General features: G+C 32.8%; 2 protein-coding genes across 6 annotated transcripts; both read right to left on the reverse strand.

Moving 5' to 3' along the window:
* Positions 1 to 812: 812 nt before the first annotated feature.
* On the reverse strand, positions 813 to 18,068 carry LOC129870026 (putative UPF0481 protein At3g02645). Of its 5 annotated transcripts, none has more exons than XM_055944593.1 (4): positions 17,987 to 18,068; positions 17,781 to 17,866; positions 16,697 to 16,795; positions 14,980 to 16,425 (listed from the first exon to the last, which is right to left on the reverse strand). In XM_055944593.1, the coding sequence occupies exons 2-4, from the start codon at positions 17,826 to 17,828 to the stop codon at positions 15,103 to 15,105; spliced, it is 1,470 nt and encodes a 489-aa protein (XP_055800568.1). In that variant the 5' UTR covers positions 17,829 to 17,866; positions 17,987 to 18,068; the 3' UTR covers positions 14,980 to 15,102. The 5 variants fall into 5 exon arrangements, with proteins under 5 accessions (XP_055800569.1, XP_055800572.1, XP_055800568.1 ...); XM_055944595.1 differs by lacking the exon at positions 17,987 to 18,068 and adding an exon at positions 16,514 to 16,572 and having other exon boundaries at positions 17,781 to 17,798; XM_055944594.1 differs by lacking the exons at positions 14,980 to 16,425; positions 16,697 to 16,795; positions 17,781 to 17,866 and adding exons at positions 813 to 2,349; positions 2,890 to 2,998 and having other exon boundaries at positions 17,987 to 18,010.
* On the reverse strand, positions 5,897 to 7,646 carry LOC129870027 (putative UPF0481 protein At3g02645). Its single transcript, XM_055944598.1, has 3 exons — positions 7,553 to 7,646; positions 7,365 to 7,444; positions 5,897 to 7,251 (listed from the first exon to the last, which is right to left on the reverse strand). The coding sequence occupies exons 1-3, from the start codon at positions 7,575 to 7,577 to the stop codon at positions 5,956 to 5,958; spliced, it is 1,401 nt and encodes a 466-aa protein (XP_055800573.1). The 5' UTR covers positions 7,578 to 7,646; the 3' UTR covers positions 5,897 to 5,955.
* Positions 18,069 to 23,686: the final 5,618 nt, after the last annotated feature.

Below are 23,686 nucleotides of genomic sequence, written 5' to 3' on the forward strand. Positions count from 1 at the left end.
ACTTACAGTGGTATATATGGATGAAGTGCCTCTTTACGGATACTTTCTGCAACATTACCACCAAGGAGTTCAGTAAAACTGTATTCTTACTCGAGGAATGACACTCCAGAAATCAGCTTATTGTTCAAGAAGTCACTTATGGTAATGAGGCTTTTTGAAAATATACTCCCTGTTGGCAAAGTACTTCAGTCACTTCCTTAAATATTTGAGTTGATTTTGTGAAATTTGAGAAAGCAGAAGATTTCACTGCAGGCTGCAATGTTTCAATAGGATGCAAATTTTCTAAACCATAGCCAGATCTTTGTGATATCATGGGAGGTTAATTGTTGCAAGGTGACGAGTGAAGGATCAAAATCACACTTAAAATATTTCGGTTTTTTGAATTTTATATTTGAACTATTAGGTGTGCGAGTTTCTACGTAAAATAGGAAAAGTGAACAACTGATATAGTTGATGTTTGTTTCGATAAACATTTGATGATAGTTCAGGTAGGAAAATTAAACACTTATTAGGGCAATAAGACGAAGAAAAGTATTTGTTTATTTAACATGCAACACAACAAATTTCATTGACATCTTACTATCTTATCCTCCTGGCCCAGGGTGTGCTAAAGCTTTGAAGAAGGTTTTGCCAATGGTAGCTTTTCTACAAGCCTCTGATATACTACTCCCTACTTCTTCATTCTTGATACCCAAACTATATATCAATTTGAGCTAGTATGTGAGGATCATAGGACCCTCGCAAAATTTAAGTGTTGTTCTAGAATAAGCAGACAAGTTTGGGGGGGGGGGGGGGGAATATGTATTATCCCATTTAATTAAAGATGGAGCACATTCTATGCCCCCTGGACTCTCTGTGTATAATCATCAATACAACTTGGATACAATATTAATCCCATAAAAACAAAAAATTATATCGAGTAGTGGAGGATTAACAAAACAAATCAACAATGATACATAATTAAAGCAACTACTTAAAAAGGCTTACGAAAGTTAGAACAGTCTGTGTAGCTGTAAGTAAGAGGAGAATGATGGCTGCCACAGTTGAAATTCCTGCCCATGGAGTGTTGAAGTAATTGTGCCTTAAATTTGCCTTCATTCTGTTCCATGGTTTTTCACAATGTTGAATTACTTTTCTGCATTCTTCTTTGTAATAGAAATCACTTGAGATGTTGACCCCTTGCCCAATTTTATTAAAGATGCTAGCTACTTCATTGTCCTCTCCTAGTTGATTGGTTATGATTCCTTTTTGACGAAGCACATTCACATCTTTGTCTGAGTGTATGAGGTAATCCATGAACACTGCATAATCACTGAAATGTTTAGTAAGTACACCACATGACTGTTGCTCGTAGGCTACGAGATTTCTCAGGAGGGTCTCCGTTACATCATCCACTTCAAAACAAGGAATTTTCATCTGCCCACTCTCAAATTTGATATCAAATAAAGTTGTCCTATCTTCAAGGTCACTATAAATATTTCCAACTTTTGAAAATCTAACTCCTGCTTCGCAAAGCTCTGTTACATTTGGAATGTTGGCATGCCATGTTTGGTAGTCTTTATTTAATATCATCTTCCCACTACAAGCCGTAATCCTCAGGAAAGAATCCCAGTATGAAGGGTGAGACAACATGTGTACTACTTGAAGCAAATGTTTGATGTTTTTGGCATCACTTTCCCATTCAACATAGGATGCAGGGGCCATCTTAGGTAATATAGAAAAAAAGGTATCCTTCACTAGTTTTGTGAATGGTACTTCATCAACTTCCTTTGTCATGTACTGAAGCTTGGTGAGCACAAAGTAAGGAAGTTGGTTTTCTAGTAACAACAAGTCTCGACGTGCAAGGTTTATCATACAATTTGTGCTTATAATTTTGTCTTCTCTATTAGGTAACATTCCATTACACTCTCGAATAAACTCTACCACGAAACATCCATCTAGTAAAAGTATTTCTGAAAATTTATCAACGATATCATTGTCCAAGCTCTCAATATCATCATAACACTTTAGTGCTATACGTTTCAGTTTCTCAATTTCAGTAATGCAGCTTTCCACATCAAGCCCCTTTTTACGCTGAAGAAATCGTCGTAGGTACATCAATTTGTACTTTTCCATTGAACCAAGTTGTGGATTCTTTTTATGGTAAGGACCAATGGAGATCAACATTGGTGCATATGCATCTGGATTTGATTTTCGTAGCCCTACATTTACTTTAAATATGGAAGTGAATTTTATAGATGCACCTTTGTCCAGATCCTTCAGTTTTTCATCAATGATTTGATTTGCAGATTTATTGGTATGTTGATCATTTGTTTCCTTTAAGTGATCCACTTTTCTTGCTTCTTCTATCTGTAATTAGTAGAACAAACTCATTATTTTTTGCAACATATATACTATGGTGATATTTACAAAAAGGATTATGGAATCAACGATGAACACTAACTAAAAGTGGCTTATATATCCTAACAAGAGAAGAAATAATGAATTTTTGTATTTTCACCGTTTGAAGTTCTCCTTCCTTAGTTGGATTTTAGTGAATATGTTATTATTGTTGTTGTTACCGTTTAAAGTTCTCTCTTTTAAAAAAAAAATTATACATAGGGAAAAGGAAGAAAAAAGAATGAGAAAGGGCACTATAAAATAGAGAATAGATACCAACCAACCAATAAAGGGAAAGTACCATTACTAAAAGAAAAAAGAAAACTTGAGATCTCTTGTGAGTTGTGACTATGTTGAAATAATTTGGTTTATCGTGTTTCATTTTATATCATTTAACGATACGATATAATAAAATTTTAATGTTTTCATCAAATCTTGAAACACTTCCCACCTTGCATTTCATGAAAAGAAAAAAAGGTAATGCATTTGTGTTGATTGAGAGAGAGAGACCTCATCTTTTTTGATTTGGTGAAGAAGAGGAATTTGGTCAACTATTGGAGTGATCTCAATAGAGTGTGTCATTCCTCTTTGATACCTTTCCTTTCTTGATGTATAGTTCCTACAAAAGAGAGATACTACTACTTAAAAAATATTATTTTTTGATTGAAAAATGTTTGATTGTTATTCTACAAATAATTTGATTTACTCGATAAGAAAAAAAAATGTTTTTATACAGAAACAATAGGAAGTTATCACTATTTCAGTGAGAATTTGTTTTTTATTGTGTTTTTTTATAGTAAGCTGGTTCGATGAAAATTGAGTGAAAAAATTATGTTATATAACATAAATTTCTCATTGATTTACGATGCGAAAAACTTTTGTTTCAAATAGTTTATAGTTTAAATTAGTATGGTATCTAAATGGTATTGTGTTAAAATATTTACAATTGTAATATGATACACCATTTCCAAAAGAATACACAGCTATCTATGAGTAACCCACTGAAGTTTGTGATGATGGAGACATAAATATTCTTTTAATCTTGTCTGAAATCTCAGAGTTAGGATCCATAAATGAAGTTACATTTAGCAGAGAGAGCACTTCATACTCTCATATAAGGTTTTCTAGCATGAATTTAAATTAGTCAAACTTCTGAGTAAATGTCGAACACTAAATATAAAATAAAAGACGAATTTCAAGACTCAAATAAAATTATGAGTCATTTTGAATAAATAATTATTTTGTAATGTTTAGCATAAAACAAGTTGGTGCAGAAAGTTACCTAGCTCTTTCGTCTCTCTGTTTCTTCTTTTGTTGGTCACTTCTACTCTTTGCTTCTAATGGTTTTATAAGAGGGAAAAGGGGTGTGTTTGGTAGGGATGAAAATATTCTTTTTGAAAAAGTTTTTAAATTTTTTTTTGTTTGATTGGTTAAAATTTATAAAATTATTTTTTTAAAAAAAAAATAAGTTTCTTAAAAATAAGGAAATTGACTGACGGAATGAAAATAGAGAGCAAATTTTACAAGTGATATTTTATATTAATTGTCTTATGTATATACTGAAGACAATTTTTTTTATTTTTAATTAAGCACATATATTTTTCGATAAAAAAACATTTTCCTCCGTGTCACGCACCCAAGATCAATAATTGAAAACAATATCTTGATACGTGGCCTTTTTCTGGCCTTTCAACACAAAATATTGTTGGCCAATGATATAAAAGAGTAATAAATTAATCCGTTGACCTAAAGTCAATGAGTTTTAATTATTTTCGAGGCTTTGGCGTGACTAAAGGTATTGACTTATTGTCATGGACTTGACTTCAACTAAGATTTATAATTTACTCACAATTTTTTTCCTCTCAAAGATGATGAAGAAGTGTGTCATGACACTATACATTATAATAGACGATTTCTATCTATTTGTATATCTTTCGACCTAAGTTTTGGTAACATATTTCATCCTAAACTTGTGTCAAAATTCTACATTTATATTAAGAAATTTATAAAATATATATAAATAATGTATTCAGAATTTAGTAAATTATATTTTTTAAAATTTAAAACTCAAATATTTAAAATTCAAGATGTGTTTGACCCCGAACCACGAACAAGAGGTTCAATTCTCCTCCCTTTTAATGGTAAAGCTTCCAAACTTTTCAGTCACAATCTTTTAGTATTCATTCGCAGACTCAGACATAATAATATTGTTAACTATTATTAGATTTCTATTTTAATTAAGACAGTTTAGTTAACTAGTCTGTTAGTTATAGTGTTTTCTCGACAGACAATTAGAGTTGGGTGTCAATCACGTCCTATGTTAGGACCCAAGACCCAACTCTAGACCCAACTTGAGGCACGACTCCAACCTAGGACCCAACCTGACTTGGGATTTGGAACCCAACTTTTGACCAGGACTCAACTCTTGATCTTGATCCGAGACTCGACTCCTGATCCCGACATGGCACTCGACTATGACTTGGGATATGAGACTCAACTCCCAACCCAAAACCTTATTCCCGACCCAAATCCGGACCCCGAACTTGAACCTGACTATCGTTCCTAACCCGAGATCGAGGAACCAAAATTTACCCCATTCCTAGACTCGACTTTTGACCTTGTCCCGGGACTCATCAACTTCTGACCTCGACCAGGGATCTAACTCTAGATCCTGATTTGAGATACGACTCTCGATCTCAACCTAGGACGTGATACTCGATTCCCAACACCTATCTAGAAACCATTTCCCGAACCTCACCCAGGACTCGACTCTCGACCCAATACCTAATTTTTGACGTCAATCCAACTTTCGACCCCAACTGGGCCCTAACTCTCGACCCTGACCCCATCTCGAGATTCGACTCTTAACCCCATCCTAAGGCTTGACTCTCGATTCTAACCTTGACAATGACCAAGGACTCCTGACCCGACTCCTAACACCGACTCGAGACCCAACTTCTAACCCTAATTCGGGACATGGAATTTGACCTTGACCTGGGACTCAACTCAGACCCACGACTTTACTCCCAACCTTAACTTGACTACCAACCTGACCTAGGACTCGACTTCACCCAAGACCCATGACTTAACTCCCGATACCGACATGTGACCCAATACCCGACTCCCAATACTAAATTCAGACCCAATTCCCAACCCTAATTTAGGATGTAGGACTTGACCCTAACCCGACTCTCGACCTTGGACTTGAGACTCGACTCAAATTCGAGACCCTACTCCTAACCTTGACCTGACTATCGATCCTGATCCGAGACACGACCCCCACCCCGGACCCAGGATCCGAGTTCCGATCCTGACCCGACCTTGATTTTGAATCTCCGTCATGACCCGACCTCTAAGTTTGTATGTGGATATCCATATTTGTCTATATTTTTATGTGTCAAAAATAGATTGAAACACATATTTACTCAATTGAAATATAATATGGACTGAAATTGTCAAATCTAAACCTAACCCATAATGCAGGTGTGACACAATATTAAGCTCATCAACACACAAATTGCATAATGAGGAAACACTCACTCAATCAACAGTTGTGTTACTTAGTTACAACAAATACTACTTCTTAACGGGACCTGTGAAAGCTAGAATAGTTTGTATAGTTGTGAGTATGAGGATTATGATGGCTGCCACAGTGGAAGCTCCTACCCAAGGACTACTAAAATAATTATGCTTCAAATTTGCCTTCATACTGTTCCATGGCTTTTCACAATGTTCAATGGCTCTTTTAAATTCTTCATTGTAATAGAAGTTGGAATAAACACCAACCCCATTTCCTATTCTGTTGAAGAGGCTAGCCACTTGTTTGTCCTCTCCCATCCAGTTCTCTAGGATTCCTTTCTGGCGAAGCAAATTCACATCTTTGTCTGAGTCGATAAGATGATCCAGGAAAGTTACATAATCACTGAAATATGTAGATAGTACATCAGATGATTGTTGTTCATAAGCAACGAGAATTCGTAGGAAGGTTTCCGTATAATCAAAGATTTCAAAATACGGGATTTTCATCAATCCATTCTCGAATCTTATATCAAAGAAACTTGTGTTATCCCCATGATTGTCTTCTTTATGAGAATAACCAACTTTAACGAAGCTAACTCCAGCTTCAGAAAGCTCTGTTGCATTGGGAATCGCCTTTTGTCGCGTTATGTCATATTTCGAGTACTTTTTCATGGTATTTCGGCCATGACATGAAAATAGGTGTACTAGATGAAGTAAATGTTTGATATTTTCTGCATTACATTCTGTCTCTCTAAAGGATACTCTTATCATGTTTGGCAAGTCAATAAAAAAGATAAACGAAACATTCGCCAGTTTTGCCAATGGTAATTCATCATCTTGCTTTGTCATGTGATGAAGTTGGTTTTCTACTAACATCAAGTCTCGGAATATTTGATGACATATGTAACCAGCAAAGTTGATAATTTCTTCTTCTCCTTCTGGATACATTTGACAACGCTCTCGAATAAACTCAACCACAAAACAGCCATCAAGCAACAACATTTTGCAAAATTTATCAGTGTCGATGTCTTCTATATCGTCGTAACACTTTAGTGCTTTCTCCTTCAATTGCTCCAATTCACTGATGCAACTTTCCATATCAACCCCCTCTTTTCGTAGAAGAAATCGTCGTAGGTATAATCGTTTGTACTCTTTCATTGGACCAAGTTGAGGATTTTTCTTATGGTAAGGACCTATAGAGACCATCTTTGGTGTATAAGCAGCTGGATTTGATTGACGTAGCCCCATGTTTACTTTGAATATGGTACGTGATTTAATAGAAGAATTGTTTAAATCCTCAAACATTTCATCAATATCTATTAAATGATCATTCACTTTCCACCTTTCTTCTATCTGCAAAGGATGAGTAGGAAATTTTAAAATGTTTATTAGATTATATATTTAATTTCTAAAAGAAAAGTGGGGTAATGAAATCAAAAACAAATTTATATAGTTGAGAGAGAGACCTCATCTTTTTTAGTTCGAGGAAGAAGTGGAATTTGGTCATCTATTGAGGTCATCTCAATGGAGTGTGCCATCCCCCTTTCTAGAAGTACGTATAAACAAAATTACTATATATAAGTACAATATATATAAAGGGTACATGTGTTAAAGCTAAGGTGGGATAATATATAAAACATTTAAAAATAATTACCTCTTTGATTTGTCTGTTTATACATTTAAAAAGCTAAGGTGGAGTTTACTTGAGTTTCTTCTTAAATTCTTCTCTGCTCAACTTCTCTTGAAGGTGAATGATGAGAGACGGAGAATATACAATTCACTATTGAGTACTATATATAGATTTTCCTTTGTGTGGTTGCAAAACTGCCTATACGAAATAATGTACATTTTGAGAAAAAGTATCATAGAATAAATAAATAAAGCTTCAGTATCATCGAATAAAGGCATACTACATAAATATGCCTTTTAATTTGATCTTAGCGAACATATATGCCCTCTGGCTTTGGTGTGTACAACTAGACATTTAAACTTATATAGAGTTGAATACGTAGACACACACGTCGTCTTACGTGACATCCTAGTGGCAATTGGCATTTTACACGATGTCCAATGTGTTTGATGCCACATAAAACATGTGTGCCTACTTGTGCACACCTAAAATTAGAAGCGTATAAATATTAATTGAGATCATATTAAATGAAATATTTATGCATTAGGCCTAGAATAAATAAAGCTCTAGTACCATAGAATAAATAAAGTCCTTTCTATCTTATCACATATGATAGGCCAAGAGTAATTGAAAACAATATCTAATACGTGGCCTTGTTTTGGCCATTCAACACAAACTATTGTTGTCCAAATGATAAAAAAGTTGAGAAATTATAATACAAATTTTGTTATAAAACAAACTATTAAAACTAAAGAAAAAAATGAAGAGGAGAAGTGGCAATGGAAGAAAGAGGCAAAGGAATAATATGCTTTTTCCGTGTGTTTAATTACACAAAACGGATAGGCTATTTATAGCCAAACTTCTATGGAGAAGAAAAGGATTTACATCATTCAATTAAGTGGGTTCCATAAAGAAAGTGGAACACCCACTACCTTTCTTTCATAACACACTTCCTTGGATGTCCACGTGTAATATGCCTCATGTCACGCCCCGGGAGGGTACCCTAGACGTGGCCGACACTCGAAAGCCATTTATGGCCTTCAAGCGAACCACTTGGTCCAGTCACACTTTCATTCAATCACATTCTATCGGCAGAAAACTCTATTATAGGACTACTATCCATAATCTAGGGCCAAAGGCCAAACAACTATTAAATCAATAATCAACTAGAATAAGACTAGTCAAAACGAACAAATCAACATTTCCACACTCTAGTCTATGAAGCCTCTATCAACAATCTAGGAGGTGCCAATGACAAGTCCATGGCTACCAAAAGTCAAAATAAGGGAAACAAATCAAAGCTGCATGATAAGTCTCGGTATCCTCTGGAAACTGGGAGGACTCACCAACTAGCTAAAAGTAAGTGAATCTTCAACGGTGCGCCATTTGATGATCTCGAGTACCTTTTCTGCATCATGAAATGATGCGGGCCAAATGGGTCAGTACATGGAATGTACGAGTATGTAAAATGGCCGAATGAAACAACATCAGAGAGAATCAAACCAACTCGGAATCTCAACTCAAAAAGAAGAACAACTCAATCAAGTGTCCTAAGCCTAAACATGAATATGGTTTAGACCGGATCAATCATATACCATTCAATCCAATCCGACTCAGAATACTATCAAGACCTATATGGGAGTTTCTCTTATCCGACAACCATCACTTATGAGCCAGTGACAGAACAACAAACCGACGTTGTTGCCACGTCCGTTCATACTTTGTCAGGGTATGAACGAATCAACCAATCATGGATCCAATCCAACCAAGTCCTATAATGTCAGGACAATAGTTTTGGGGAAATATCTGACTTTAACGATCCAATCCCCTCCTACGTTTGGCGACGTAGTTATTGAATTCGAGTTATTACTTACTCTTACCCAATTCGGTGCTCGATACTCCTCCTAAGACAAAATGCTCATAAAACTCCATCCAATCAACTCAATCAAATCATATCGACAAGTCTCTTTTGGAAGTTTGTCAAATCATCAATTCTATCACAATCAAACCTCTCCCAATCATACTATCCGATCAATCCCAATCATATCTTTCATGAGTAGTTAAATATGCATTTATAACAATATACAAACCTATCCAATCGTTCCTCTATTCATTTAACACATCCTTTGGGACTCATCACAACTCCAAGATTCTAAATCAATAATTCAAGATGAGCAACATATTTAAGAAAATTAACATATTTAACATAATCAACATAGTTAAGAAAATCAATAAAGTATGTTTAGCAACTTATATCCATCGACTCATACTAACATGAAGATTTTAAAATTTTCTTGACTCAACAACATCAACATAACAAGAATCAAATTAATAGATGAAATGACTCATTTGGACATAAGCCTATCAAGAAACTCCATTCTTATGAATATTTAACCTCAAAGAAGGTGTAGGGAACATGGGTGGACTCAACCCATATTTTGAGTAGCCTTACATACCTTGTGAAGACTTTGAAGAAACCTTGATGTTAGGTCTTCAATGGAAGGCTTGAATTCTTGAAGTTCTTGAAGGCAATCCTTGTTGGAAATGGATTTGAAGGAGAAGAGAGGAGATTTCTAGGGCTTTTTAGAAAGAGGAATGGACTAAAAATAATGGTCTAAAATGTCCCAAGGCTAATGTATATATAATTTGGGAAATGCCCAATTTGCCCTTTCTCCAAAAATCTGGAAAAACGGGCTAAAACGCTCCTGGCGCTATAGTGGCGCGCTGCGCCACTGCAGCGCCAAGTCGAATATAGGCTTAAAACCTGCACATCTGGTAGTCGCGCATCGCGCCAAGGACCAAACTACTGAGGCTTTTCTATGACGCTATTGTGGCGCGTCGCGCCCTTACAGCACTAAGCCTAAGTTTTTTCTGGATTTTGGAAAATAGGCTTAAAAACCCTGCACATCCAATAGTGGCGCGCCGCGCCAGGGACCAAACTACTGAGGCTGGTTCTTGGCGCTATAGTGGCGCGTCGCGCCACTGCGGTGCCAAGCCTAGGTTTCCTGCAGTTACAACCCAGGCCTGAAATTACTTCAGTACTAGTTCGTCTTAGGATAGTCATAACTTTTGACTCCGAACTCCAAAAATTATAATCTTGGCGGAGTTGGAAAGAAGACTCGAAGATCTTTAATTTAATAGGTCATGGGCCATCCAGATCATCATATTGCAAAAGATATGGTCGTTAGAAGTCGACCCTTTATACAAACTCATTTTAAAACTTAGCCAAGACGAATTCTTTGGACTTAGCTTGGTTCTAGAGATCCTTTGTGACCCCACATTACCTCTAACACTCTTCAATTACTTGGGAACTCATCCTAACTCATGCATACACTTCACAATAGTCGAGTTCGATCCTACACGTACGCGAAGAAGGGTTCGAATCTTAGTGAAAAATTTTGGGGGTGTTACACCTCATTAAAAACTTTACAAGAAACAATATATATAGTTATCCTTAACACCCATATATATTGTGCCTCATTAAAATCTTACTAGGAAAAACCCAATGGAAAAAATCCTAGTTAAGAAAAAAGAGCACACATATCTGGTAATACACCTTGAGTGATGTCTCATTAAAAACCTTACCAAAAAAATCCAGTGGGACAAAACCTTAGTTAAGGGAAAAAGAGTACGCGTATTTTATTTTACCTGATGAAAACTTCATTTGATATTTTGGAGACGACGCATTCCAATTTTATATCTTAACTTTTCAAAAGTTGATATTGGTAATGCCTTTGTAATAAATCTGCAAGATGATCACTTCAACTAACTTGTTGTACATCAATATCACCATTTTTCTGGAGATCATGTGTGGGGAATAATTTTGGTGAAATATGTTTAGTTCTGACTCCTTTTATGAAGTCACCTTTCAATTGAACTATGAACGCAATATTGTCTTCGAATATAACTGTGGGTACTTTGACATCAATTTTCAGGCCGCATCTTTCTTTAATGAAATGTATTGATCTCAACCACACACATTCTCTATTTGCTTCATAAATTGTTATTATTTCAGCATGATTTGAAGAAGTAGCAATAATAGACTATTTTAAAGATCGTCATGATATAGCAGTTCCTCTGTATGTAATAGATTACCTGTTTAAGATCGAGCTTTATGTGGGTCTGATAAATAACCTGAATCTCCATGACTAATAAGGTCTCCACAATATTTGTTAGTATAAAACAAACCAACATTTGTTAGTATAAAACAAACTCATATCAATGGTACCCTTTAAGTATCACAAAATATGTTTGATACTGTTTCAATGTCTTCGCGTTGGGGATGAATTATACATTGCCAACAAATTAATAGAGAATGTTATATTAGGACTGGTTGCGTTAGCAAGATAAATAAGTGCACTAATAGCACTGAGATATGATACTTCAAGACCAAGAAGTTCTTCATCTTCTTTTGGAGGTCGAAATGGATCTTTGTCCACTTCAAGTGATCAAACAACCATTGGAGTACTTAATGAATATGCTTTGTCCATGTAAAATTATTTTAAGATATTCTTAGTGTAGGCAGATTGGTGGACAAAGACCCCGTCTGCTAAATGTTCCATTTGCAGACCCAAACAAAGTTGTCTTTTCAAGATCTTTTATCTCAAATTCTTTCTTTAGATATTTAATCATCTTTTGGACCTCTTCAGGGGTTTCGATGAGATTTATGTTATCAACATAAACGACGAGTATAACAAACTATGATTTCATTTTCTTAATAAAAACACATGGACAAATGACATCAGTTATATACCTTCATTTATCAAGTATCCACTATGGCGATTATACCACATACACCTTAACTATTTCAGACCATATAATGATGTTTGCAATTTGATTGAGTACATCTCCCGAGACTCAATACATGCTTTATGCAATTTTAATCCTTCTAGAATTTTCATGTAAATTTCATTTTCAAGTGAATCATAAAGGTAAGTTGTAGCTACATCCATTAGATGTATTTCAAGATTTTTATGTACAACTAAACTAATGAAATATCAAAAAGTTATTTCATCCATAACAGGTGAATATGTTTCTTCATAATCAATTCTGGATTTTTGAGAGAATCCTTGTGCAACAACGTGCCTTGTATCTTACAATTTCATTTCTCTCATTTCATTTTCGCACAAAAACTCATTTATAGCCAACTGTTTTTTATACCTAAGTGTTTGGACTATAGGTCCAAAACCTCACGTTTAGCAAGTGAGTCTAATTCTGATTGAATTGTCTTTTGTCATTCTGGCCAATCACATCTATGTCGACATTCTTCGACGGATTTAGGCTCAAGACTTTCTCTATCTTCCATGAGGTTAAGTGCAACATTATATGCAAAACATTATCCATCGTGATTTTTAATCGATCTAAATTTATCTCATCACCGGTAGGACTTATTGAAAGTTCTTCATTCACTTGAGTTTCGGGTTCACTAATTTCTTCAGGAATATCCGGATTACTCAAATGTTGACCTTCTTCAGGAGGTTCTTTTGTAGTATCATCTTTATTATTTCTGTTGCTTCTCTTTCTAGGATTTTTATCCTTTGAACCTATGGTCTACCATGCTTCAGGCGTGTTTGAGATTCAGAAGCTATGATACTAGTAGATATTATTTAAATATTATCAGGCTTATCAATATTTATATTTTCTTCTGGAAAATTGAAGAAATCAACTAAATCTAGATGCATAGGCTCAATATTGTCTTCAGAGATAAAGTTTGTCTCTGAATTATTTTCTGCTCTCTTTAAGGATGGCTTATATAGCTGAACCAGACATTTTGATGGCTGACAGGTCCGTGACCAGTGCCTCATACCTCCACATCTATGACATATACTTTCTGAATTTTTCTTTGGTATAGCTTCTTGCTTTTCACTCTTCTTTTTATACTGTCGATCATTTCTCGGTGTCAGACGAGCATCATGATTATAATTTCTTCTTCGATCACGACTTGTCCATGAGCTCTTTTTCGTTGGTTATAATTTATCTGATTCACTAAAAGAAGTGACAAAGAACCAACGAGCCGACTATTATGATTTTTCATTAACAGTTTGTTATGTCGTTTAGCAATAAGAAGATGAGAAAGTAATTCAGAATATTTTTTAAAATCATTTTCTCGATATTGCTACAGCAAGAGCATATTCGCGGGTGAAAATGTGGACTATATTTTTTTTAAGTTTGTCTTGTTCAGTAAATTTTTTTCCGCATAAATTTAACTGTGTTATAATTCTAAATAAGGTAGAATTATATTTAGTTATATTTTTAAAATTTATTAATATCAAATTGAGTCAATCATAACGTGTCTGTGGAAGGATGACCAACTTCAGGTGGTCATTTCTTTTTTAGATTCTTCTATAGTTTAAAGGGATCTTTTAATGTGAGGTATGATAATTTTAACCCTCGTCAAAATGGTGGCAGAGAAATATCATGGTTTTGGCACGGTCTTTGACTAGATGCCTTATTGTCATCTTTGATGGTGTCTGCCAGACCCATCAATTCTAGATGTATTTCGACATCTAGTGCCCATGATGAGTAGCCTTTTTTCAGATATATCAAGAGTAATAAATTCAAGTTTAGAGATATTAAATATTTTAAGAAAATAAAATTCTTACCCTTTTGTTACATGTTTAAAATAGCTCAAAGTGATGAAGTCTCATGCTGATAACGTGTTTTAAAACAAACTATTAAAACTAAAGAAAGAAATGAAAGAGTAGAAGTGGCTGTGGAAGAAAGAGGCAAAGGAGTAATATGCTTCTTCAATGTGTTTAATTACACAAAACAGATAAGTTATTTATAGCCAAACTTCTATAAAGAAAAAAAGAATTTACATCAACCAATCAACCAATTAAGTGGATCCCATAAAGAAACTGGAACATCCACTACTTTTCTTTTATAACAATTTTGATATAATTTGACTATAACTTCAAAATTCAACTAACTATAACTGAAATTCATGCCAATAATTGTGCTTCAAATTTGCCTTCATTCTGTTCCATCCAGTTGTTTGTCCTCTCCTATCCAGTTATCTATGATTCCTTTACGACGAAGCAAATTTACGTCTTTGTCTGAGTTGAAATCGATAGTCACGTAATGTCATAGATTAGATCCCTCTATGACATATGATAATTTTCACAAAGCAAAACAAATTCACATCTTTCTTTTTTTTTTTGAGTTGAGGAGACGATCCATGAAAAATGTATTATCAGAGAAAAATAAGTCAAAACTACTTAAACACAAATGTTGACATATTTTGAAAAATATACATCCTATGTTGGACACCATCCAATATTGGCGTATTTTCCCATTGTAGAAATGAATCAATTGGAAGAGAATGTTACAATTTATGCAGGTTTGTGCTTTGTTGAAAATACTTGAAATAAACTAGTTAGCATTCAACTATTAAACCCAATACAAAATAGAATTAATGAAAAAACTCATAAGCTCATCAACAATCAAGCAAATTAATAGGATATTTTTCTACTGACTAATAATCGCAGTGTACTTATTATCCTATAAATAATATCTACTCTTCATGCTTGTAGTTGTGAGGAAATTGAGACAATTAGAACAAAATTACTACTTAATTAACGAACGCCACCTACGAAAGCTAGAATAGTTTGTATAATTGTGAGTGTGAAGACTATGATGGCTGCCACAGTTGAAGCTCCTGCCCAAGCCTTATTAAAAAAATTGTGCATCACCTTTGCCCTCATTTTGTTCCATGGTTTTTCACAATGTTCAACTGCATTTATGTATTCTTCATTGTAATAGAAGTTAGAATAAACGCGGACCTTATTTCTCATTTTGTTGAACATGCTAGCCACTTCTTTGTCATCTCCTATCCAATTCTCTATAATTCCTTCCTGACGAAGCAACGTCACATCTGCGTCTGAATCAATAAGATAATCCATGAAAGTTGCAAAATCACTGAAATATTTAGGTTGTACATCAGATGATTGTTGCTCATAAGCAATGAGATTTTGCAGGAGCGTTTCAGTACCATCTTCAACTTGAAAATAAGGTATTGTCATCAATCCATTCTCGAACTTTATATCAAATAAATTCGTTGCATATCCAACCTTTGCAAATCGAACTCCAGCTTCAGAAAGCTTTGTTGCATTTGGCATGATCTTATGCCACATTATCCCAAACTTTGATTTTTTCATGGGATTCCCATGACATGAAAATATATGTACTACATGAAGTAAATGTTTGATATTTCCTGCATTGCATTCTATCTCTTTAATAATAGATGCATGAGTCAATTTTGGCATGTCACCAAAATAATTAAATGTATCATTAGCCAATATTGCCAATGGTAATTCATCATCTTGCTTTGTCATGTGAAAGAGCTTGTTGAGGACAAAGAAAGGAAGTTGGTTTTCTAGTAACATCAAGTCTCTAACTATTTGATAACATATCACATCATCAATATTGATTATTTTTTCTTCTACTGGTGGACACATTTCAGAACACTCTCGAATAAACTCAACCGCAAAACAACCATCAAGCAATAACATTCTGCAAAATTCATGACTATCATTATCACTGTCTCCTACATCAGCGTAACACTTTAGTGCTTCCTCTTTCAATTTCTCCAATTCATTAATGCAACATTCCACATCAAGCTTCTCATTTCGTTGAAGAAATCGTCGTAGGTACAATAGTTTATACTTTTCCATTGAATCAAGTTGAGGATTTTTCTTATGGTAAGGACCAATAGATACCATCTTTGGTGTATAAGCATCTGGATTTGATTCACGTAGCCCAACGTTTACTTTGAATATTGTGCATGATTTGATTGATAAATTGTCCAAATCCTCAAACATTTTATCAAATATTTGATTTACACATTTCTTTGTCTCCTCTATATCGATTAAATGATCCACTTTCCCCCCTTCCTCTATCTGTAAAGGAAGAGAGTAAGAAATTTTAATTTTTAAAAATGTCAACATGACTTTAAAAACTTACCTCATCGATCCACTATTTCTTTACCCGATTCAAATTAAAAAATTCCAAAAGGTGAGTGAACATGATAGGATGATGAGGTAGACCTAAAATTACATGAAATGAAAGTGTCTCAAAAATCCTATTTTTAATTGCCAAAAGAAAAATAGGCTAATGAAATTTAAAAAACTTATTGATAGAGTTGAGAGAGAGACAGAGAGAGAGAGATACCTCATCTTCTTTTTCAGTTGGAAGAAGCAATGGACTTTGGTTATCTATTGAGGTAATCTCAATGGAGTGTGTCATTCCTGTTTTCTTCAACTCTAATTCCTACAAAAGACAATTTCTTTTTAATTTCAATTCCTAGATACCATGGCTATAATAATAATAATTATTATTATTAATCCATGTAGTCATTGCAGAATTTGATTTGAAAAGAAAAAAAAACAAAGTAATAAAATATCACAAAATATCGAAATCAAACTTTAAAAATAAAAAGATCAGGAAGGATACACTTACTAAGTTAATGGATAACACATGACTTCTTGAAAATCAAAAAAAATACGAAAATATCGACAGAATTTCTTCTAACAACTATTTACATTTCAAATGCGTGAAAATCAAAGGTTTAAAAACTATATTGTCAAAAACATGTTTAATAAGAACATTTTAAACATAATGCAAGTATTCAATAGGTATAATCTTTATCTTTTAGTATAAGTATTTAAGTTATTCATTGAAAACATTCTTAAACTCAAGGCGATTTTGAAGTTTCATTTCTAAACTATTGACAGTCTTAAAAACACCGATTTATTTAGCTAACTGAACTTAAATACACCTAATCTTAAAATAAGAATGAAATACATTCCTAAATAGAGATCGTTTTCAACATTTCTCACCAAATTCAGAAATACTTTCAATATTTCTCTTTAAGTATTTAAATGAAAAACATCGGACAACTTTAAAGGACCAGCGTATATATTCAGCCTTTTCTTCAATTTCATCCCAAATTAATGGCAATTTGAGGGAGTATTAGACACTTCTTTGCAATATGAGATTTTCTATGGCAAATATCAATTAATTAAACCGTAAAGTAAGTATCAAATTAAACACTGATCGGCAATAAAAAAATAAAATAATGATGACTAAGAATTTTTTTAAAAAGAAATTATTTAAAATTGTAATATGCTACACCATTTCCAAAAGAATACACAACTATTTATGAGTAACCATTGAAGGTTATGATGATGAGTGATACATATTTTTTTTTACTCTTATCAGAAATCTCAGGGTTAGGCTCGGTAAATAAAGTTACCTTTAATAGAGATCGCACTTCAACCTCTGATATGGAGATTTCTAACATAATTTGAATTAGTCAAATCCCAAAGCAAATACTGAACACTAAATATAAAATAAAAGACAATAATTAATATCAAGTAAGAATCTCGAGACTCAAAAGTTATTTTGAATAAATAATTATTTTGTATTGTTTAGCATAAAACGAGATGGTGAGGAAGTTACCTAGCTCTTTCGTCTGTCTGTTTCTTCTTTTGTTGGTCACTTCTACACTTTGCTTCTCATAGTTTTATAAGAGGAAAAAAGGTTGTGTTTGGTAAGGACGGAAAATACTTTTCTAAAAAAGTTTTTACTTTTCGTATGTTTGGTTAGTTAAATTTATAAAAATCATTCTAGTGTTGGATTATTTCATCCTTAATTAGAGGTTTCAGGTTCGAGTTTTGGTAATGAAAAAAATCATGTTGGAAGTAGACCATGTAGTGTACAATTCAAATTTAATCGGAGCTTCACGGGGCTCCAAACACCGGATGGAAAACTAAAAAAAAATTATAAAAATAATTTTTTCAAGAATTTTTTTTTTAAAATGGAGGAAACTCATTGACTTCCTGAGTAGAAATAGAGAAAACAAGTTTTACAAGTAATATTCTATATTAATTGTCTCCTCCACCCTTGGACACATCCAATCCCTACCATCCTAAAACTGGTAGAACCAATATTTTTACTAAAGTAGTTTAAAGTATACTCAAATATTAGATAATATTTTTGTGTATATACCGAAGACAATTTTTTTAAAAAAAATAAATTAAGCACATATATTTTCGATAAAAAACATTTTGGCCATTCAATAATTGAAAATAATATCTTGATACGTGGCCTTGTTTTGGCCATTCAACACAAAACATTGTTAGCCAATGATATAAAAGAATGACAAAATTACCTTATCGACTCATTATTTTTGAGGCTTTGACGTGACTAAAGATATTGACTTATTTGTTGTACCTATACACTATAGATACTTTTACATTGGAATGATTATTTGACTGAATATTTTTAATGGATATTATTTTATCATGTATAACAATATATAATAATATTCTGATAAATTTATTATATATTAAAAGTAAATTATGTATGTATTAAAAATGTGTTAAAATATATTATGTTTGTTCAGTAAAAAATTAACACAACATATTATAAATATATTAAAGTGTGTGATAAATATATTATTCATAAATAAAAACTTATATTATATGTATTTTAAAAACTATTCTCTATAATATCTATTATAAATATCATGTGAAAAAATGTTATTGTTATAAATGGTAAATATTTTCTTAATTTAACATATTTATGTAAGTTTTCTTTTAAATTTAGATGGTTTCTATCTGTTGGTATTTCTTTGGACCTACTTTTTGGTAACGGATTTCATCATAAACTTTAGTCAAGTATTTATATTAAGAAATTTATAAAATATATATAAATAATGTCAACAAACATGTATAAATAATGTATTCAAATAGTCAATATCCAACAAAAATCATCTAAACACATGAAAGAAACTCTTAAAGTTGTGGTTGAGGTTCAATTCTCCTCCGTTTTAACGGTAAAGCTTCCAAATCAGTCAGAGTCTTTTAGTATTCAATTGCAGATATAATAATATTGTTGGCTATGATTACATTCCTATTTGAATTAAGACAGCTTAGCCAACTAGTCTATTAGTTTGTTAGTTATAGTATTTTCTCGACAGACTATTAGAGTTGGATGTCAATCATGTAATATGGTAGGACCCAAGATCCAACACACAATTTGAATATTGTTTCATTAGTCAATTAAAGCAATTACATGTATATAAACAAGAGCTCCACTGAAATAGACAATCTAAAATCGTAGTTTATTACAAATTTGTTCCAATATTTTTTTAAGAAAAATAATCTTTAAAGAATCTTCACACAAACGTTTTTGGAATTGAAGAAGGGAAGAAATTAAAGAAGGTATTGGTCTTTTTCTTTCTGTTTTGTAAGGAAAAGATGTGTTGGTTTTTTCTTTGAAAATTCTTTTATAATTTTAAAGGGATACAAGTTTTTAAATAATTATGTCTCTTTCCTTCTAATAATAAACAAATATATATATATATATATTATATATCGATCCGGATTGACCCGATCCAATTTCCTTTACATCTCCCACTCACACATAGTGGGTCAACTCTCATTCCAATTCTGTAACTTTCATACATTACGACTAGATCGTGTGACCAGTGTATACTTTGAAAGCATCGTTGCTATACATATGTTAGGAATATACAACATCCCAATCATGAAACTTAGAGTACATTTTAGTATGCAGTACCATAGATCATTTATCACATTCATCTTGTCGGGGTTCCTTTGAAATATCTGTACGTGTCGGGTGGATGGCCTCCGGCATACTCATGAAGAAGATGCGTAAGTGTACGCGTTAAAATTGGGAGAGAACCTCTAGCCACATGTTTAATTGTCCTCTCCTAAATTCACATCTTTTTTGAGTTGAGGAGACAATCCATGAAAAGTGTATAATCAGAGAGAAATAAGTCAAATCTACTTAGAGCCTGTTTGAATTGGTTTATAAGTTCCTTATAAGTTGTTTTCAATTTTTTTTTGAGTGTTTGATTGGCCAACTTAAAGTCATTTTATGCTTAAAATAAGTCCAAAAGAATAATTGAATCTGTCTGTCTTAGCTTAGCTAAAGCAGTTCTACCCCAACTTACATTTGACAACTATGCGTCCTATGTTGGACACTATCCAATGTTGTCGTATTTTCCCATTGCAGAAAATGAATCAATTGGAAGAAAATGTTACAATTTTTATGCAGGTTTGTACATTTACTATCAAAACATTCGCAAATGTACGTTTATAAGCCTAAATTTAAAATAATATGCCTAAACATAAAAACTATAAACAAATTAAAAATATATTAACAAAGTAGATTATAATTAATATATATATATGTGCGCTCGCGCGCGTGTATGTGTGTATAAAGATATGATACATGAGCCTAATTCAACTTCAAAAGTTAGTTCATGAGGAAAAAATTGCTCAAATCCATATAAGGAGCCCATCAATCCATTCCCCAACCAATGTGGACTTTTTACCCACTCTAACACCTCTTTCACGCCTAATTCCAATTGGAACATGTATCAAGATCCCAAAAAGGAATGAATCTGGCTCTGATATCATATAAAATTAAGTTTTGGGCATATCTCACGTCCTAAAAGCTAGCTTATGAGGGGGGGATTGTCCAAGTCTATATAAAGAGTCCAATTTCCTATCTCCCTGCCAATATGAGAATTCTTAACACTCTTCCACACGCTTGACTCTGATACCATGTAAAAATATGACACCTGAGTCTTATTCAATCCCAAAAGTTAGTTCGATTTAACTTGACGATTTAACTGTACCACGTTAGATGCAGCACATCCTCCAAATATTGAATGGACAGGCCCATACGATAAGAAAAATAAAGTATAATTTTTAAGAATCTCATTCTGTAAGGAGCAAATTTTTATTTGTTTTCACCGTTTTTAATTTTACAAAAATTCCTTAAATAGTGTTCATTCGGGATCCACTTAGGCAGACACAACTTGATACATAAGAAAAGCTGTTAGTTGAGTTTAAAAAAAAATTAAAAAAATGGAAATGAAGTATTCAATCCCAAAAATCATGCAAATTAATTGTCATTCAAACTCTCTACATGACAATGTAACAAATTCTTTTCAAAATCAGTTTTTTGAATTCTATTCCCATAAATATTCGTGAAGAAAAATTCAAAAAGTTTTCCTTGTATCAATTTAAACTATATACTTATATTCTCCGTGTATCAAATTTGATTCTTTATATCAAGGTTTTTTTTATGGAATAAAATTTAATTGAATCAAGTTTCAAACATCTCAGATTTTCTTGTATCAAATTCAACTATATACTTCTATTCTCCTGTGTATCAAGTTTGATTTTTTATTAAGTTTTTTTTTGAATCAAGTTTAATTGTAACAAGTTTCAAAACTCTCGGTTTTTCTTTTATCAAGTTATATATATACTTCTATTCTCCTTGTATCAAGTTGTATATATACTTCTATTCTCCTTGTATTAAATTTGTTTCTTCATATAAAGTTTTTTTAATCAAATTTAATTGTATCAAGTTTCAAACATCTCAGACTTCCTTGTATCAAGTACAACTATATACTTCAAATTTCCTTGTATCAAATTTGATTCTTTATAACAAACTATTCTACTAGAAAATATCAAGTAGTTATGAACCTCATTAAATAAATAATAACTTGAGGAAAAAATTTCAACAAATCTATTAAATTTTAAACAATTCACTTATTTTGAATTATGAAGAAAATATCAATAATTCACTTAATATGAACTAAAGGGAGTATAGATTTTGTTAATCTCAAAAGTCAACACAATAAATAATATCCTTACTATGATTCTTTTCTCACACAATTAAATTACTTATAAAGTGTTTATTAACAACTCTATCTGTCGTATTACTTACTTGATCTCTATATAAATAAATAAAAATATTATATTTTTTTCATGTTATTTTTAATATTAAATAACTATATAAAGTATAATACTCAAAGTTAGAATACTAAAACTGTTGAAAAATATAGTCAAAAGTGGATGTCCATGGGACTCACTTTCACTGTAGTGAATAGTGTTTTCACTGTAGATGAACAGTAACATCAAATCACGCGTTTTGTACTGTAGATGCATTGTAGCACGCATTTTTCTTCTTCAGTTTTGCCTATAAAAGGTACCATTTTCTGCAATACAAAGGTATACTAAATTCTCAAACTCTCTCCCCTTTTAATTTTCCCTTTCTTTTATTTACTTTTTTGATAATTTTATTATTTTCAAAATACGTTATCAGCACGAAGCTCTAATTTTCTTCAGATAAATTAACTTATATATCAGGTATATCTATTGAAGAAATTTTATTTTAATTGTCTTTGTTATTTCTAAATTAATTTCTATCTCACTCTTTATCATGTCAAATTTATCAAAACTTGAGTTTGTGGCACTGAACATTTTTTGAAAAAATTATTTATCATGGATTCTTGATGTTGAAATTCACCTTGACGCTAAAGGTCTTGGTGATACTATTAAACAAGATAATAACGCATCAAGTAAGATAAAGCAAAGACCATAATTTTTCTCCGTCATCATATTCATGAAGGATTAAAAACTGAATATTTAACTGTGAAAAACCCTATTAAATTATGGACTAATTTGAAGGATCGATATCACCACCTAAAACTTACGGTGTTACCAAAAGTTCGATATGTCTGGATAAACCTATGATTTCAAGATTTTAAAACTGTGACAGAGTATAATTCTGTTATCCACAAGGTAAGTTCCATGTTAAAATTATGTGGAGATTCTATCACTGATAATGACTTACTTGAGAAAACTATTTCCACTTTTCACGCTTCAAATGTGTTGCTACAACAACAATATCGTGAAAAGAGATTCAAGAAGTATTCTGAATTAATTGCATGTCTACTTATGGCTGGGCAAAATAATACTTTGCTGATGAAAAATCATGAAGCACGTCCCACTGGTCTGCTCCATTCCTTGGAGCGAATGTTGTAGCAGTGCATAATCAGTCTGAATAGAGATAAAATAATTATCGTGGCGGTGGTTGTGGTCGTGGATGTGGGCGAGGATAAAATAATTATCGTCATCATGATGGAAATAAATATGAGAAAAATAAAGTTCCTCAAAATAATCCTTCCAGAGGTAAATCCAATATTTGTCACCGGTGTGGTATGAAGGGTCATTGGGCACGTGAATGTCGTACGCCCGATTATTTTGTGAAACTTTATCAAGCCTCTCTCAAAAGAAGAGATAATAATGTAGAGGCACACTTGAATTTTTGGAA

This window comes from Solanum dulcamara, chromosome 10, assembly GCF_947179165.1.
Source record: "Solanum dulcamara chromosome 10, daSolDulc1.2, whole genome shotgun sequence".
NCBI lineage: Eukaryota > Viridiplantae > Streptophyta > Magnoliopsida > Solanales > Solanaceae > Solanum > Solanum dulcamara.

Bases quoted from the DNA above. Each gene is read 5' to 3' on its own strand.
- LOC129870027 (XM_055944598.1), bottom strand. From the start codon at position 7,577: ATGTATAAACAGACAAATCAAAGAG. The intron at 7,445-7,552 runs GTAATTATTTTT...ACGTACTTCTAG, and splicing joins TAAACAGACAAATCAAAGAG to AAAGGGGGATGGCACACTCC. The intron at 7,252-7,364 runs GTCTCTCTCTCA...CATCCTTTGCAG, and splicing joins CTCGAACTAAAAAAGATGAG to ATAGAAGAAAGGTGGAAAGT.
- LOC129870026 (XM_055944593.1), bottom strand. From the start codon at position 17,828: ATGTTAGAAATCTCCATATCAGAGGTTGAAGTGCGATCTCTATTAAAG. The intron at 16,796-17,780 runs GTAACTTTATTT...TGTCTTTTGTAG, and splicing joins AAGTGCGATCTCTATTAAAG to GAATTAGAGTTGAAGAAAAC. The intron at 16,426-16,696 runs GTATCTCTCTCT...CTTCCTTTACAG, and splicing joins CAACTGAAAAAGAAGATGAG to ATAGAGGAAGGGGGGAAAGT.